This window comes from Cervus canadensis, chromosome 20 (assembly GCF_019320065.1).
Source record: "Cervus canadensis isolate Bull #8, Minnesota chromosome 20, ASM1932006v1, whole genome shotgun sequence".
NCBI classification, from domain to species: Eukaryota; Metazoa; Chordata; class Mammalia; order Artiodactyla; family Cervidae; genus Cervus; species Cervus canadensis.
Window position 1 is genome coordinate 59779554 of NC_057405.1, and position 16578 is coordinate 59796131.

A 16578-nucleotide genomic window follows, 5' to 3' on the forward strand; every position below is an offset into this window, starting at 1 on the left:
TTGAGTGCTTGGTAAGTGTCAAGCATCATGCAAAGTGCTTTACCCATATGAGGCAGATACTGATTACAGTCCTGTTCTATAGACAAGAAAACTGAACAGAGGTAAAACGATATGCCAAAGGATGCACATAAATGGTGGAGCTGGGATTTGAACCAAGGGAATCTGGCTCCAGAGCCCAAACAACCACTACTGCTACATCCTGTTTCCAACATGTCTCTCTCCTAGTTATTTTGTCTTTCCTTAAATTGAATGTAGATCATTTGAGGCTGGAGCCCATGTTTTTATGCTGCCCTTCCTTCACAGTACCTTGCCTAAGGCTGGTTAAACAGCAACTGCTCAATAAAAGCTTTAATTGGTTAAAGGGTCAACCAAGCAATTTCTCCAACACTCTGATGGCCACAGAGATTCTCTTCCTTTACACAAATTTAATCAAACCAAACAAAAAACAGTGACACAATACAGCTGCGGAACGAATAACTATTTTCACCCTTAGAGTTATAGGAATAAGATCCTCCTCACTGCACTCCAGGACAGTCTGACCGAAGGCTCTTGGTTTTTAAGTGAAAACAGGACAACCAGCTAAATTTCATTAGGTCAGGATGGCCCATCCTAACCTCCCAGGCCCCGATCAAGTGAATGACGGTCCTTTTGGGCTAGGCAATCTGCTTTCTTCCATCTTAAAAAGAAACAGCTCTTACTTGATTCAGTTACAGTAGTTTATGCATCTTGGTGCATTAAGGCCCTCAGTGGCAGCATTTCAGATGCTCAAATGAAGGCTGCAGAGACTTTCACTTTCCAGTCTGCCCCCTGCATTAGGGGTGTGAAAGTTGGCCAGAAAACAGGGAGCAAATATTCTTTGTGACAATGCAAAAAGGCCCAAGTGTGGCTTGGGCTGGAGTGGTCATTTCTGGAAGGCCCAGGGCAGTCATTAGGGAAAGGGGCCCCAGAGTGAGGCAGACCTGGGTGTGCACACTGGTTTTGCTGGGTGACTATTTAAAAGCCTGCTAAGTATCAGTCTCCTTGTCTGTAAACTGGGCTCTCACAAGGCTGTGATGAGAATTACAAATAATGCAAAGGGCTCAGCACAGCATCTGGCACCTCACAATATCTAAATAAACGCTAGCTGTTATCTTCCTTGGACCTTAATGCAAAGGCACTGAGTTGCATCAGGCCAGCCAAAGCTCCCCAAACTTCATGAGAGGAAAAGAGGATGAAGAAAAGCCCATACACTCAGCAGTCAATCACTGGGAACTCACTCAGCCTCCGGGGAGCCCCCGGCACAGCGGGAGGCACTCCTGGGAAACCAAGCAGGAGCCACCTCCTGCCCTAGGACATTCCAGGCAGCTGGGGACGGAGCTCACGGGGAAACCCAGCAGAGCTAACTGTGGCTCTGGCTTCAGGCAGAGGAGGGCTCAGGAGGATGGGAAAGAGGATACACACAGGGCAGCCACACGGGAGGCTGCGGCCGGGCCCTCTATTCTTCTTGGGGCTCCAGGCAGGGACGGGGACAGGCCTGGGTGGAACCCAGCTCACATTCCCGGCTCTTACTGGAGAGCTGGACTCTCAAGCCTTTTTTTTTTTTTTTAATGGTGACCAGGCCAATTCCATAGCCTTGAAAATATCCCCTCTGGCTAAAAACTTGGGCCTAGGTGGAGAAGGCAAAGCCAGTGGCAAATGAAAGCAGCCAAACCCTCCCTCCAAAGAGTACGAACAGTGCCCTGAAAACATCTGTAAGGAAGAAAGGCATTTGTATCAACAACACACACAGTTTTTCTGAACCAAAGATCCATCCAGAACCCTCTTTAGTTACACAGCAGCAAACTCTGCAAGCTATTATATCCAATATTAAATAATGTGAAGTACTTCAATTTTAAAGTTACCCTGGAGGATAAAAGAAAGCATGATCTATGCCAATAACAGGAAGCTGATTACATGGTTGGCGGGGGGTTGGGGGGGTGGTAACAAGGTGGGACCTGGACAGGACATCCTGTGAAAGAGGTAAAAATCAAAGCTGATCTGACCTGGAACTTTGTGGTTATTCAAACAAAATGATGATTTCAAACCCAATAAAACATGCCCAAGCAAAATCTAGAATTTTCATACCAGGCCATAGGAATGACTTTGAAATCTCCCAAACATGTCTAGAGAAATACAACTGTGTGTTTTCCAGTTATTCCTGGTGACACATTCTGTGGTAATTTCTACTTTAGGTTTGTGAGGTTTTTAGCACCATGTGTAAAAAACATAAAGGAAGAGTAAATGGTACAATGGGCTGAGATGCTATTCTATTTGAAATGCATAACAGTCAGTGGGGCGTTAGAGGAGGAAGGAGGTGGGGAGAAGGGAGGAGGGCCATCCTCCCCAGGTTGTGGGTGGAGGAGGACAAGAACCCAGGACCAGAGGCAGGGCCTGAACATGCTGTGAACACGAAAGCTGCTTGGCCAGGCACCGAACCCAAGTCTGGTGTGGCTGAATCCAGGAAGGAGTATTCACGCTGAGAGGCATGAACAAAGTTCCAAGTGGAGCCCCAGGCCAAGGACCAGACAAGAAGGAGTAGAACATCCATCAGCGTGTATTAAAAGCCTAATCAGGACAATTAGAGGACACTGGGGAGCAAGCCCAGACACCAGGGAGGATGGTGGATGAGGCTAGAGGCAAGGCACCTGTCCCGGTGTCTTGCAGTTGAGGAAGGATGGGAAGGCAAGTGAACTGTGGAATGGCGGGAATGCCTTACATGGAGGAGAACAGAAAGGAGGCAGTGACATTTCTTCTACAAACCTATGGGGGAGCCAGAAGGGGAGGGAAGGACACTCGCCTTCCCCCATCACCTTCCTGTTGATGACCAATGACAACCCAGGATAACTCTCACTGGCAACACAAAAGCAAAGAATGAAATTAATCAGCATCTCCTGAAATCACGGGTGTCTGGTTCCTGTGCTCTCAGGGAGGAGATCTAAGATTCATTGGAAGACTTTGCCTGGGACTTCCCTGGTGGTCCAGGGGTTAAGACTCTGTGCTTTCACTGCTGGGGGCACAGGTTCAATCCCTGGTTGGGGAACAAAGACCCTGCATGCCACCAGCATGGCCAAAAACCAAACAAAAAAAGACTTGACTGAAGTACTGAATGTGTGTGCATGTATGTGTGTGTGTGTCGGGCGAGGGGGAAGTGGTTGGGACTTGTGGAAGTGATTATCTTGGGTGGAACTGAAGAAAGGAGGGCCCCTGCTTGCTGTTCTAGAACACCAGAATTCTGAATAACTCCAATGATCCTTCCAGCTTTCCAAGAACTACAAGGAAGGCAAAGGTAGAACCAAATCTCCGATTCACACTCTGGGTATGATGGAGACTGTATCTGTGGTCTTTTCTCCAGAACAAAAGGCAAGAAAGCTGCGTGTAGTGCTCTGGAAGCAACTGTGTGCTGCCGTTCAGCATGGTGAGAATTCAGACTGAAGTCAAAACACACGTCTGAAATTGAGCTCAACACAGACGTCATCTCAAGAATCTGGTCACCCCTAGAAGGGGCAGTGGGCCTGGGTCAGTCTGACATCATGTCACAAAGCCTGCTAGGTGGCAAGGGACACTGGGGTTGGAGATACTGCTCAGAAACAGCTGGTGGTCATACCAAGGGTCTGGCTGGGAGTCAGGAAGAATCAGAAGGAAGAGAGGATGTACAGAAGACGATAACTACTTTGGGGTGCTTTTCCACGCCACTCCCCCAGCCCCTGCCTGTGCCTTTGGGGAGACTAGCCCCGTGCTGTTGTGCACCCTCCGCCAAAACACGGGGCAGCTTTCACACTCACTGTCTGTCCCTGATTATCAGGATGATGCAAAAGCAGGAGTTCCTCTGTCTTGCAAAGCAAGACAAGGAAGCCAAGTGACATTCTTGATGTTTGATGGCAGTCTGTAGTTCCTATTTACACACTTTAAAATCACAGAGGGTGACCATCTGCTTCCTTCTTGATGATTACTAAGGAACGTGGGTGCACAAACCAAGGACTTGCTCTGACCATTCAGAAACAACTGCCAAATTGCTCTGCTCAAGACAGCACAAAGGAGAGAGAGAGAGAGAGAGAGACCCATATGGAATACAAAACGTGACCGCCCAGCGCAGAGAGAAGAGGAAAGATTCAGACAAGCTGGGCTCTCGGTGACCCGGGCTTACAGCAGGCCCATCTGTCCCCTCCCTTCTGCCCCCCAGGTGCAGAGTCAGGGAGCAGCCAGGCTATGGGGATGGAGGGAATGAATCCATGTCCTCCCAGCAAACAGCTTTAATTTTAAAAGAGACAGTGGGGGAGGCAAGGGTGAGTTTTCCTTTCCTTTTAGTCTTTGGCTTGCCCCGCGTCTCTTCTCCGAGGAAAACACGCTCTGCCCCACCCATCAGCCTGACCGCTACCCCCTGCGCTGAACCTGGCCCTGGGGCTCCCGGTGGCTGCGCAGATAAACAATGCGCCCCTCTCGGAGAAGCCAGTGGAAGCCCGGCGGCCGGGGGCGGAATACAAATGAAGGCGCGCTCTGCCTGTGACGGAAGTGCACCAAACTCGGAATCTGGGAGGCTTGATTGGAACCAGGCTGGGCTCCGGCACGCAGCTCTCTCAGCAACAGCAGGAAGGAGGAGGGCTGGGAGGGCCTGGCCGAGGGCAGGGAGTTCTGCGGGGAGAGCCTTGGGCTCTCAGCAGACACCCCCGGGACCGGCGACCCTGACCGAGGCCCGGCGGCACGGTCAGTTCAAACAAATGAGCTTCCTGCTCCGTGCTTAAAACAATAGCTGAGCTGGAAAGGGTTTGCTTTTTGTCAAAGGATGATTTGCTTCTCTAGCATGGGAAGAATTAGATTAAATTCAATAATTAAAAGGGTTTTTTCCCCCCTCCTCCTCCCCTGACATTTGCTGTTCGGGTCACAGCACACTGTGTGGGAATGGCAATGCTGTTGTTGACAGAGAAGAAGAAACGCATGTGCCGGCGGGAGCAGGGAGGGCATCTCGCTGCGAGATCAGCCTTGATCTGCCACCGGATTACAGGGGCCTCAGAAGAGGCTGATTAATAATTCTGCAGGAGCCCTTGAGCTGGAAAGCTGGCGTTCTGAGTCTGATAATCCCCAGTCGTGGCAGTACAAAGGAAGGACAGGAATTGAATTCACAGTTCTGAATGGTGAAATACAAAATCTGAAAGAAACAGGGATCTGCTTCTTCCTGACTGTGTTTGTCAACCTAGCTGCCTGCTTGTTTGTGTTAAATGGCTACTGTGCTTTTTGAATCCAAAATCTGATTATATTTAATTAGTACAGGCATCTGGGATTTCTAATACACAAAGAGTTATTAAAGTAACAAATCTTTCTAAAATATGTTCTCCATGAAAGAATGTGTTAATTTATGCAGCAACAATTTTTTAACATGAAATAATTAACATGAAAACTGCAACAATTATGAATTCTTTGCAGTCTAATTTATATGGGAATTTTCCTCCAGATAATAATCTATTCAACCTAAACCCTCATTTGAACAGACGTATTTTTCTTCTATTTAATACATAAACCTAAACCTACAGCAGGTTTTATACAAAGTCCTAAATGCGCCTGTTTCCATACATTCCAAAGATCCAAAGATTAAATGGGGCTTTGACATTTGTTTTCTCAGCAATGATCTGTCATTAACTCAGACCTTAAAAAACCCCAGAAAACCCCCAAGCCCCAAATAAACCTAAAACACAGAGCAACTCTAAGTTCCCATCTTTGTGATGATTCAAATCAGGAGAAGAAAGGGTTAAATAGGCAGGTCCTTTTTGCAGGAGACCCTGATGGAGGGGGTAGGGAAAGACCAAGAGATATGTGTGTGTGTGTGAAACCAGAGAGACTGGGCGGGGGAAGGGAGAAAGGGAGAAAGAATGCTATTAACACCCCAGTAGATCAACAGTAGTGATGTTACTATTGCTACTACTAGACTAAAATTATACAACTGTCAGCTCAGCATCTGCTTTGTGCTAAGTGTTTTCTGTATGTTCTCAGGGAAGCCATACAACAATTCTCTGATGTAGATAACTATTATCATCCCTGTTTTTAGAGGAGGAAATAAAGGCTCAGAGAGGTTAAGTAACTCATCCAAAGCCTCACAACTCAGTAGCAGTGATGCTAATCAGTCATATCAGGATATCTCATATCAGGATAACTTGATTTCATGGGTCATACTCTTAGCTAAGCCAGTCCCTGCCATCTTTGGGACACATGTTTGCACATGCATGTGGGTGTGCAAGTGCACACACGCATGCACAACCATCAGTAACACTGCTGAGAATGTCCATCAGATGTTCAGACTTGACAAGATCAAAAATAATGGAGGCAGGGACAGTTCTCAACAGAGAAGGCAAATCTGAGAAAAAACCAAACTCCGCTGGACAGGCTGGTGAGTAGACCACCAGATCCCAGCTGTGTGCAGACAGGCCCTTGGGCATGCAGATAAACCAAATGGCACCTGCCCAGATCAACAGAATTGGCTGTAAAATAATGAAATCTATTATTTTTCTTACAAGAATAATTATTCTTTACTATTCCTTACTAGCTTTTTCCTTAAAAAGAATTTTTAGGTAAGAAAATAAAGACCCCTTCCCAAGGCAAAGGTACACCACACACAAAAAGTTCAGGTTACAAGCATAGTTTATATTTCACAACTCTTCAACAGCTTTTATAGAGAGCCCATTTAATTCTCACACTAATTATGTGAGGTAATTATTTTTATTATCTCCATTTTACAGATGCTAAAAAATGAGACTCAGAAAGGTTAACTGATTTGCCTGGGGACACACCAACTTTGTAAGACACAGCTAGTTCAAACTCGGGTCCTGACTGCCAGCCACAGCTTCCACAGCCTCCCCAGGCTGCCTTAGCAGCCTAAGGAGAAGTAAAACATCTATACAACACAGTGACTGTGTATTCTATCTTTAAAGAAAAGGCCACAAAACCTGCTGGGCAGTACAGGTCTGCCCTAAGACCAACAATTCCACTACTAGGACTACACCCAGGAGATAGGAGGACATGACCACCACCACAGCAGCTAATTTCATAAAGACTCCCAATTAGAAATACCAGGAGAATGGATACGTGGATCTATCTGTAAATGGAATACTACTCAGCAAAGAAAAGGAAAGACCTACTGTTCTATGTAGCAATATGGATGGATCTCACTAACGACGCAAAAGAAATTAGACACAAAAGACTGATACTGAATGGTTTGTTTATATGAAGTTCAGTTACAGGGAAAAGGAATCTCTGGTGACAGGTAAAACAGTGGCTACTTTTGGGAGTGCTGACTGTCTGGAAGGGGATGAGGAGGTCTCTAGGGGGCTGGCAACATTTGTATCTTCATCTGTGGGTAATTTCAAGGGCACCCCTATATGTAAAAATTCCCTAAGTTGTACACTTCAGACTTATTCATTTTATTGTACATATGTTACGACTCAATAAAAAAAAAAAATGCGTCCACAAAAAGCAAATCATTCTGATACATAAGCCAGGTCTATCTGAGCTTGTTAGGTTTAAATCAGTATCAGTCAGCACTGAGCTTCCTAAAAGCTCAGGAAGAAACTTTTTTTCAAGAAAAATTTTTTCAAGACTTCTCGTATGGTCTCTGTGTGTGTGACCTCTGGGGAACTAGAGGCAGGAGGGGCTGTGATCGGACCTCAAGGGAGGGTGCAGGCAGCATGGGGGTGAGAAGCCATGGTTGGCTGAGAGGTGGTGACGTGGGGAGGAGTGCTCGGAGGTGAGGACCCGTGGCCGTGGGACCAGGTGAGGGCATCCCACTCACCTCTGCGCTTGGACATCAAGCTCGGACGTACCGCCGCAACGACCTCAAGTTCAACAAGTCCCAAACCAAACCAAACTCACCCTTGTTCTTGGAAAGGAAAACCTTCTTCCTGACTCACTCACGCCTGTTGCTGGCAACTTCATCCTTATGACCACTCGTATCTGACCACAGGGAATTAGCTCTGATCCCTCTCTCCCTTTCCCGGATGGTGGCTGAGCCTTTCCACGTGTCTGTGGCCAATCTGGAATTTGTTTATTCCCCAAGAACTTAGCCTTGTCCAGGAAAGAATAACAAGAGTCCTTTTTGTTTACCAGTCGCTCCATGCCAGGTACTGTGCTAAATAATTTACATGTGCTGTTTCACTTAATCTTTGCAAAAATGAAAGCACAAAACAGGGAAAGTATGTTTCCACTTTACAGATAAGCAAGCAAAGGTGTGGAAAAGTTAGGTAATGTGCCCAAGGGCCCAGAGCTGGTGGGTGATAGGGGTGGGTTTCAGATCCCATCTGACTCCATGCTTTGCAGCTTGCCCCAGTTGTCTTTGGCTTTCTTTAGCTCAGGAGCTCCTATCAAAGCCCCTTCACTTAGAAGGGCACTTGAATAATGACGGTTGCCATTACTTGGAGATCCAGATTGAACAGAAGAAGACCTAACTGCTGTCACTGGGGGACATGCAGAGGTAAGAAAATGAGCGATACCAAATGATTGCTAGTTGCCTCCAGAACGCCACTGGCAGAGGACCACCCTCCCCGGCTGTGGGCCTGGTCTTGACCTTCTCCCTGACACAGGGCTGCTGCTTACAATCCAGTGGGGCAGGGAGAGGAGGACAAAGGAACTCAAGAGCGGCTGTTTAACTCAGTTCCCAAATCCAGTTCTGCAGGTTCCTGGGGAAATGCCAGCTCATCCACCAGATAGGAGGAAGGAGAGACATTTCAGCGAGCCCTTAGCTGGGAACCTCACTACTGTGTTGAGAAACAACAGTCACCCACAGTCTGAAAATACCTGTGATCGGCACACGCTTTTCAACACTGCCCACACTTCCATAAACAAGATGCGGCCTGGCTGAGGCCTGTGGGGAACATAAACCGGACTTGTAAATATTTTCAGGCACACGGAGCAGCTGTCTGGAAGAACTGACTAATTCCCTGCAGAAACTTCAGCATGAAGCACGCATGCCATCTGCAGAACACACCAGTGGATATACACTGGGCCCCTCCTGCCTCATGAAGCGGCCTGGGCACAGGGCAGACCCTCTGGAGGTGTTCTGTAAACAGCTGGGCTGACCTGGAGCTGGCAGATGAAGGGCTTCCAACTCCCCTCACATGCACTTTAGAAGGTGCCTCTTAAAAGCTCTTCTATAAAACAAAGGGGAAAAGGAGCTTATGACTAATCCTCTCAATTTTTTATTTTTCTCTTTTTTTAATCACTGTCCTGATGAGAGGCAGTCAGCACAGCATAAGAGGGTGGATGCGACAGGACCAGCCATGCCTGAATCCACATCCTGCCTCTGCCCTTTTACAAGCTGTGTGACTTTGTCTGTTACTCAGCCTCTCTGAGCCTGGATCTATCTTCCACACTCCACTCCTCACATTTGCCCACTTGGACCTGGCACTGGGTAGGTATCCTATAAACACCCCTGCTCCTTCTTTGTCCTCTGTTGCAACATTTCTGTTATTCTCCTGGCAAATCCCAGGGTCCCAGTCTTTGTTTTCTTCTCCCCAGTTTAATTCTCTAGTCCATAGGGTTGCAAAGAGTCAGACATGACTGAAGCGACTTAGTACACAGAAGATACTTGTAAAAGGGAAGAGAGAAGAAAAAAGAAGTGGAAGAGGGAAGGGTGGAGTATTCTATTTTGAAATTAAGGGTGTGAAGCTGACCCTCTGAAGGGCATCAGGACACCATGGGAAGGTGATGGAGGCGGTGAGGATACCACCAGAAAGACAATCAGGAGGAAGGCAGGACCGGAGGGCTGGGGCTGAGGGCAGCTGCATAGCTCTGCCCCGCAGCAGCACGCTTTGAGGGGACTGCAGCGAGGGCTCTTGACATGCCTTCCCCCAGACGCCAATCACCCAGGGCCACAGCCTGGGCATCTCACCCTATGAACTAAATACCCAGCCCTGTCAACAGCACCCCTGACAGCATGCTGGGGGTTCAGGCCCTGCAATGTTCTCACTTACTGATGACTCAAGGGTGCTAATGACAAATTCCAGACAGTCCAGAGCCTGGGGGGAATAGGAGAAACAAATCCCGAACTGCTCCCTCCAGCGCCCAAACACTCACACACGGAAGGATGCTGACACGACTCACCCCTTCCTAAACCAAAGATTCATGTCTCTCAACCTTCACCCGCTCGCGTCTCCTTCTGGGTCTGTGATCTGGGATCTGACAGGTTTGCCTCAGGGTAAACTCTCATTTAGGGCCAGGTCTTAGACCCGGGGGCACTTCAGACCCTCTCAGCTCACCTTGACTCAAAATCGTGCCCGCAGTCCTCTCTGGACTGCAGAGCCAATCAAAGCTGCCCATGTGCCTTTGATTAGCGATACGGCATACCATCTGGCCCTGCAGAGTGTGTGTGTGTGTGTGTGTGTGTGTGTGTTTAAAGATCCTGAAAATATGTGTGTGTGTGTGTGTGTGTGTGTGTGTTTAAAGATCCTGAAAATATGTGTGTGTGTGTGTGTGTTTAAAGATCCTGAAAATATGTGTGTGTGTGTGTGTGTGTGTGTGTGTGTTTAAAGATCCTGAAAATATGTGTGTGTGTGTGTGTGTGTTTAAAGATCCTGAAAATATGTGTGTGTGTGTGTGTGTGTGTGTGTGTGTTTAAAGATCCTGAAAATGTGTGTGTGTGTGTGTGTGTGTGTGTGTGTTTAAAGATCCTGAAAATATGTGTGTGTGTGTGTGTGTGTGTGCGCGCGCGCATGCATGTGTGCATGTGTGTGATGAATGGGCATGCTCAATGTGTCGGCCTTTGGCTCCAGGACAAGAACTGCCACATGTTGGGGAAATTCAAATAGCCGAGCTGTCTGACCAACATGTAATTTAGCCTTTGGACAGTATCTGAACGAGGCAGGGTCTTAGTTTAGCATTTTTTTCCCCTCATCACTTGAGACTGCCAAGAAGGATAAAAGGAGGGAAGAACTGGCATGAAATGAAAGAATTAAAAAAGAAGGTGAGAAAGAAGAACTGCAGAGCTAACCATTATAACCTCCAGGAGATAACACTGCCCTGTAACCTATTCCAGTCATTGCTCAGCCTTGCTCAGAAAGATTTGGTTAAGAACAGCAACAATGAAGCTGACCCCCTTCCTTCAGATGTGTTATGTTCACCATGAGGAGCCTACGTTTGTTTGCAAACTGCACACTTAATTCCACACATTTACCCTTTGACCACTGTGTAAAGTTCTAGGAAGAAAGGAAGTAACCCTGGGAACTCCCTCTCCGATATCTAGTACTCTAGAAGAACCGGAAAGTTGTCCCACTGGAGTGGCTGCTGGTTTGAGAGGTATTTTATCTGGAGGCTGATTTCTATAAATCTTCTGAGAGGGTGAAATGGAGGGGGATGATTCGAGGAGGTGGAGCTTTTCGAGTAACTCTTGTTCCTCCTGTTGGCCCTCGAGATCCCCTCTCTACCTGTCTTCTCCCTTCTCGGGGCCCATCTGGACTGTCAGTGGCTCCTCTGACCGCTGGTTCTCATTGGGCTTGGCAGGAGACCTGCAGGAGGGCTGAAGAGTGAGCCTGGGTGTGACTCCCCCAGAGGCCTGTCTCAGCCAGCGGCGGTCTCCGCGCACGGCTGCTCGTTCTTAGTTCTGGTGCTGTTACAAGCTCTGGGAGGCCGCATCATGCCCTGCTGGTTTTCTTAAACCCTGCCTGTGCTGTCGCAAGTAACTCCTTTATTAAATTCTCCAACGAGAGTGCCTTCTGTTTTGGCTGAGACTCTGATGGGATGATGAGCGGCTTCCTGACTGCTCTCCTGCCCTTCCACACCCTCTCCTCAAAAGGCAGAGGGTCCCCAGCCCTGGATGCAGGCACAAGGGTGGCACAAGCCAGGAGGACATCAGTGGACACTCGCGCATGAAAAATGCAACATCTCATCCACCAACTGAACCCACTACAGTCTCCCATCTGCAGTGCGGTCAGATTCCTGCCAGATCAAGAAGGAAAAACCCAGCTGAAGAATGACATTCCGAATATTTTCTGGAGGAAGGGAGGAAAGGAGGAGGAAGGGCCATGCAGGATGGGATCACGAGCCTTTCTCATTCAAGTGCCCACCTTGTCTTGCCGTGTACTCATTGTCCTCGATCAACCTGGCCAATCCGAAGTCAGCGATCTTGCAAATTAGTCCATTCCCCACGAGAATGTTTGCCGACCGCAGGTCTCTGTGGATGTAATTCATGCGCTCGATGTACGCCATTCCTGCGGCAACCTGTGTAGACGGAGGAAGTGCACATTATACGTGGCTCCACGTACTCACTCGCTGGTAAATCTAAGGCAGGAATCGAGGGCCTACCTGTGCTGCCATGTCCACGAGGTTTGGTAATTTCAGAGCTCTTCCTTCTCCATCTTTTAAGAAATCGAGTAAACTTCCTATGAACAAAACATAAAGTCATTTTGATTTCCTTTGAAAGGTAAAAATTCCCAATGAAGGGCTGTATTTGGTTTTCTTACTAGAAGTAATGAGGTAATCAGATGAAATGAGGCTATCAGTGAAAAAAAGTTTCACACATAAAAACTGGGCAGAAAAAAAAAAAAAACTGGGCAGAAAAAAAAACTATGCATTGGAGGCTGCAGTTTTACCTCTTAAAAGTAAACAATGGCGACTCCAATTCTAAGGACAACAAAAATGGGATGAAGCTAGAAGAAATGGGACTTCATGTCAAAAGAAGCAGCCCTAAATGAGATTAAAGGCTGCACCACTTCAATTTCATTCCCGATCAGTCCCGCACAAGAGTTATGTGGAGAAAACAGTGCCCAGCTGAGTGGCTCCCAAAACATGGTCCCGGACCAGCAAGAATGGCAACCCCTGGAGAACTAGTTGGAAACACAAACTCTCAGAGCCCACCCCACATCTACAGAAACAGAAGCTTGGGAGCTCTGGCTCAGAAACTTTAGAAGCCCGTTAGATCAGTGGTTCCCAGTCTTTTTGGTACCAGGGACCAGCATCTTTGAAGACAATTTTTCCGTGGACTTGGGGGTGGTAGATGCTTTAGGGATGATTCAAGCACATTCCATTTATTGTGCACTTTATTTCTATTATTATTACATCAGTTCCACCTAAGATCATCAGGCATTAGCTCTCAAAGGTTGGGGACCCCTGTATTAGGTGATTCTGACATACAGTAAAGTGCACAATCAGTGGCTCAGCTTATTGACAGATTGTTAAATCAAGGAAAGGGTATCTGAAGAATATACGGTTGGGGTAGGTGGCTCCCCACATTAGATCATGGCCAATTAGGCCTTGAAAGATACCTGAAACCAAAGGCTGGAGCTTCAGAGCCAGTGTGATGACCCCGCCTAAGGAGCTCAGAAATGAACACTGGGGCTGAAGCAATCACGGGCAGAGGCTGGAGGTTCATGTGATCACTGGTATTTTTTTTTTCATGCTTTAATCACAAAGTTATTTACCAAATAACCAAATACAAAGGACAAACAATCTGCCAGGGAATAATTCCAAATATATTTTAATAGAAAGTACGTGGAAAGGGAAAAACTGTACTGGTGTCGTCTGATGAACAATGCGTTGCCTTTTAAGGCTGTTTCTTGTTTGGTTCAACTATTTTTCCAAAACAAAGTGATCTGTGGTCTTATCCCCAACAATATTACTTTGATTAGAAAGACAAAGAGAGAGAGAAAAAGAATGAGAAAATAATGTGCTCTTTAAAAGCATGTCTTTCTACATTGGATGTTTAAGAAGAGAGCTGAAGAAAAAAAAAAGATGTTGCAAAGATGGAGGCTAAACTTAACCCAGAGCTCAGTGTCTGAGGTTAACTGTTCAGCCTTGCAGAAACATTTAATTTTTTAAAAATTTGTAAGAAAGTAATTTATTATTAAGATGGTTAAGCTATGTATGCCACAAAACCTTTCATAACACAATTTCTTACTTTTATGTTTCTGTACACAAAAAGGCATTTTCAAACAAAATTTTACTGCAAAACAAATAAGCTTTGAACTGATGTGGTTTAAAAAAACTCACCCTTGATAAGGGTTTCCAACATGGTCAAGGTTGTGGTGTCCTGAGTGGGAGACTCAAGACAGACAAAGGTGGTGGGAATGAGGCAGGAGAGATGAATATCTGAAAACTGTATAGCCTCATATCTTTGTTTGAAAAAAATTTAATTTTTAACATAAGCTGTGGCATTTCAAATAACAGCAAACTTTTATAGCCCCCTGTATCAATGGCAACCCATTCCAGTATTCTTGCCTGGAAAAGCCCATGGACAGAGGGCCTGGCGGGCTACAATCCATGGGGTTGCAAAGAGTTGGACACGACTGCACACACGTGCACTGATCACTCCTATGCTAAAAATGAATTACTTTAATTGTGGAGAGGAGCTGGGAATCCTGACATGTGCAAAAGCATGCAAAGGAATCTGGGGGTCAAACTCAAGGTCACTGTCTCTTCGTACAACGTTTTCACCAGTGAGCACATAGTTTGTGCTTCCTGACAAAGAATGCTTGATTCACGGGGGAAGGAGGGAAAAAGCCGGCAGGCAGCTCCGTTCCCCTCCCTGAGACAAGCCTGCAGGTCCCTGTGAGGGGGAGCCCGAGAGGCCCAGTCCAACCTTTATTCATATACTCGGTGACGATGTAGATGGGCTCTTCGGACACCACGGCGTATAGCTGGACCAGTTTGTCATGCTTCAACTTCTTCATGATCTGCGCCTCCTCAAGGAATGATTCAGGGGACATTGTGCCTGGTTTAAGAGTCTTTATGGCTACTTTTGTGTTTCCATTCCAGGTACCTGAAGACACCCCACAATATTAAGTCAAACCAAAGATCCTCTTTGGATGGGAAAAAAACTTTTGTAATGAATAGCTATTTTCATAAAGTTAGATTTTAAGTAAAAAAAAAACTTAATAGAGTTTTTTTTTGTTGTTGTTGTTGAACAAAGACAATCAAATGCAAGGACTCTGTCAAATATTTTCAACAGGAAAAAATGTGTTTACTTACAGGCTATATCATGGTTTAGAATTCTTTAAAAATCTTTTGTATTTTGATATATATCACTTTCCTTTTCTGGTTCAGCCATGTGATTACAAATTTGTATCAAAAGCTCTGGATACTTCATTTGTTTTTCCTTCTAGTAGTTTTTGAGATATGATTGACATATGGCACTGTATAAGTTTAAGGTGTAAAGCATAATGATTTAATTTACATACATCATGGAGTGACTATCACAGTTAAGTTTAGTGAAATCCATCGTCTCAGACAGATAGAAAATTAAATAGAAATAAATTTTTTTCTTGTGATTAGAACTCTTGGGGTTTATCCCCTATACAATTTTCATAGATAAATACAGGATGTTAATTATATTTACTTATCATGTATTTCATTAGATCACTAGTACTTTCTGGATGCTTCTTTATAAGGATGAGCATCTAGGGGTTAGAATATGACTGGCCTTCCATGGCCATCCAATAGCCGTCCCTTAGACAGGAGGATGAGCATGGAAGAAATGAGATTAAGTCCTATTTTCTGGAGTGTGCCATTTTAAAATATATGATATCACACTAAGGAAGTCTGGAAATTACCTCTAGACTTTCAGTTGTCAGCAAGGGATGAGCTACTTGACTGAGTCCTTGAGAAGTTGAGCTAAATGTGCTGAGAAGTATTGGCAAGAAGCTCTTGGTCTACTTGCCAATACTTCAACCAGGAAAAGAAAATTCCTCAAGTTTACTGATGGTCAGCCACAAGAACAATGATTTCTATTAGACTGGAAAAATTAAACAGCAGCTAAGAGGGAAAAGAAATATTTAAAACTTCACATGTGTAAAATAATCTAGGAGTTTCAGAGGCAGGCCTGGTTTATGACCCTCATCATTTACCTCATCTGTAAAATATAGAAATGGAACTGGATTATCTTTCCAGTCTCTTTTAGCACCAAAATTTTAAAAAAACCCACTAAATCCTATGTGTATCCATTATCAGTCCTATGACTGAATTAAAACTATAAGGTAAACTGAAAAATCTACTAAGTTAGATTATATCAATTTCTATTTGGAAAAGAAGGCTGGTTTAAATTAACTTTATACTTAATATAATTAATCCTAGAACTAAAAAATTCTATAAATTGGAACAAGTCTTGTTACCCTGTTAAAAACATGGTTCATATAATCACAACATGCAACCTATAAAAATGTAAATTATCAAAGGATAAGTGGCTTAAAAAAGAGTTCATTGAAATCTTATAGAAAACTGACCACTAAACATAAATGGGAAATCTGACAACTAGTAAGTGGTCTGTGTGAGTGTTTTAGCACCCCTGAAATTTTAACAGTGAGATCATCCTCTCTAATATCACTTGGTTACCTAGATAACCTTCCATCCTGATCCTGAACTACCTCAACATGATGCTTCACATTCAGGGGAAAACATAAGAGCATGCATAACGATTTAAAATTGGTAACTATAACGTTTGAAAATAAATTTTTGTACAGAGTTTAATTTTTCCCGATTTTATATATGACTGTATTGAAACCCTTAGGACCCACAAATCTAACTATAAATTGGGTGGATAAGGGAGTGTAAGGCCATATAAATACAACATGAGAGTTAGATTCCAGATAGAGAGAG

The 16578-nt window shown here is 45.2% G+C and overlaps 1 protein-coding gene across 5 annotated transcripts in view; it reads right to left on the bottom strand.

Moving 5' to 3' along the window:
• The window catches only part of FYN (FYN proto-oncogene, Src family tyrosine kinase), a 211743-nt gene that overhangs the window by 20060 nt on the left and 175105 nt on the right, over positions 1 to 16578 (bottom strand). For all 5 annotated transcript variants that reach the window (XM_043439103.1, XM_043439098.1, XM_043439100.1 and 2 more), the window contains 3 exons: positions 14567 to 14746; positions 12295 to 12371; positions 12057 to 12210 (listed from right to left, as the gene is read on the bottom strand). In XM_043439103.1, the coding sequence (XP_043295038.1) occupies positions 12057 to 12210; positions 12295 to 12371; positions 14567 to 14746 (411 nt within the window). The remainder of the gene's footprint in view (positions 1 to 12056; positions 12211 to 12294; positions 12372 to 14566; positions 14747 to 16578) is intronic.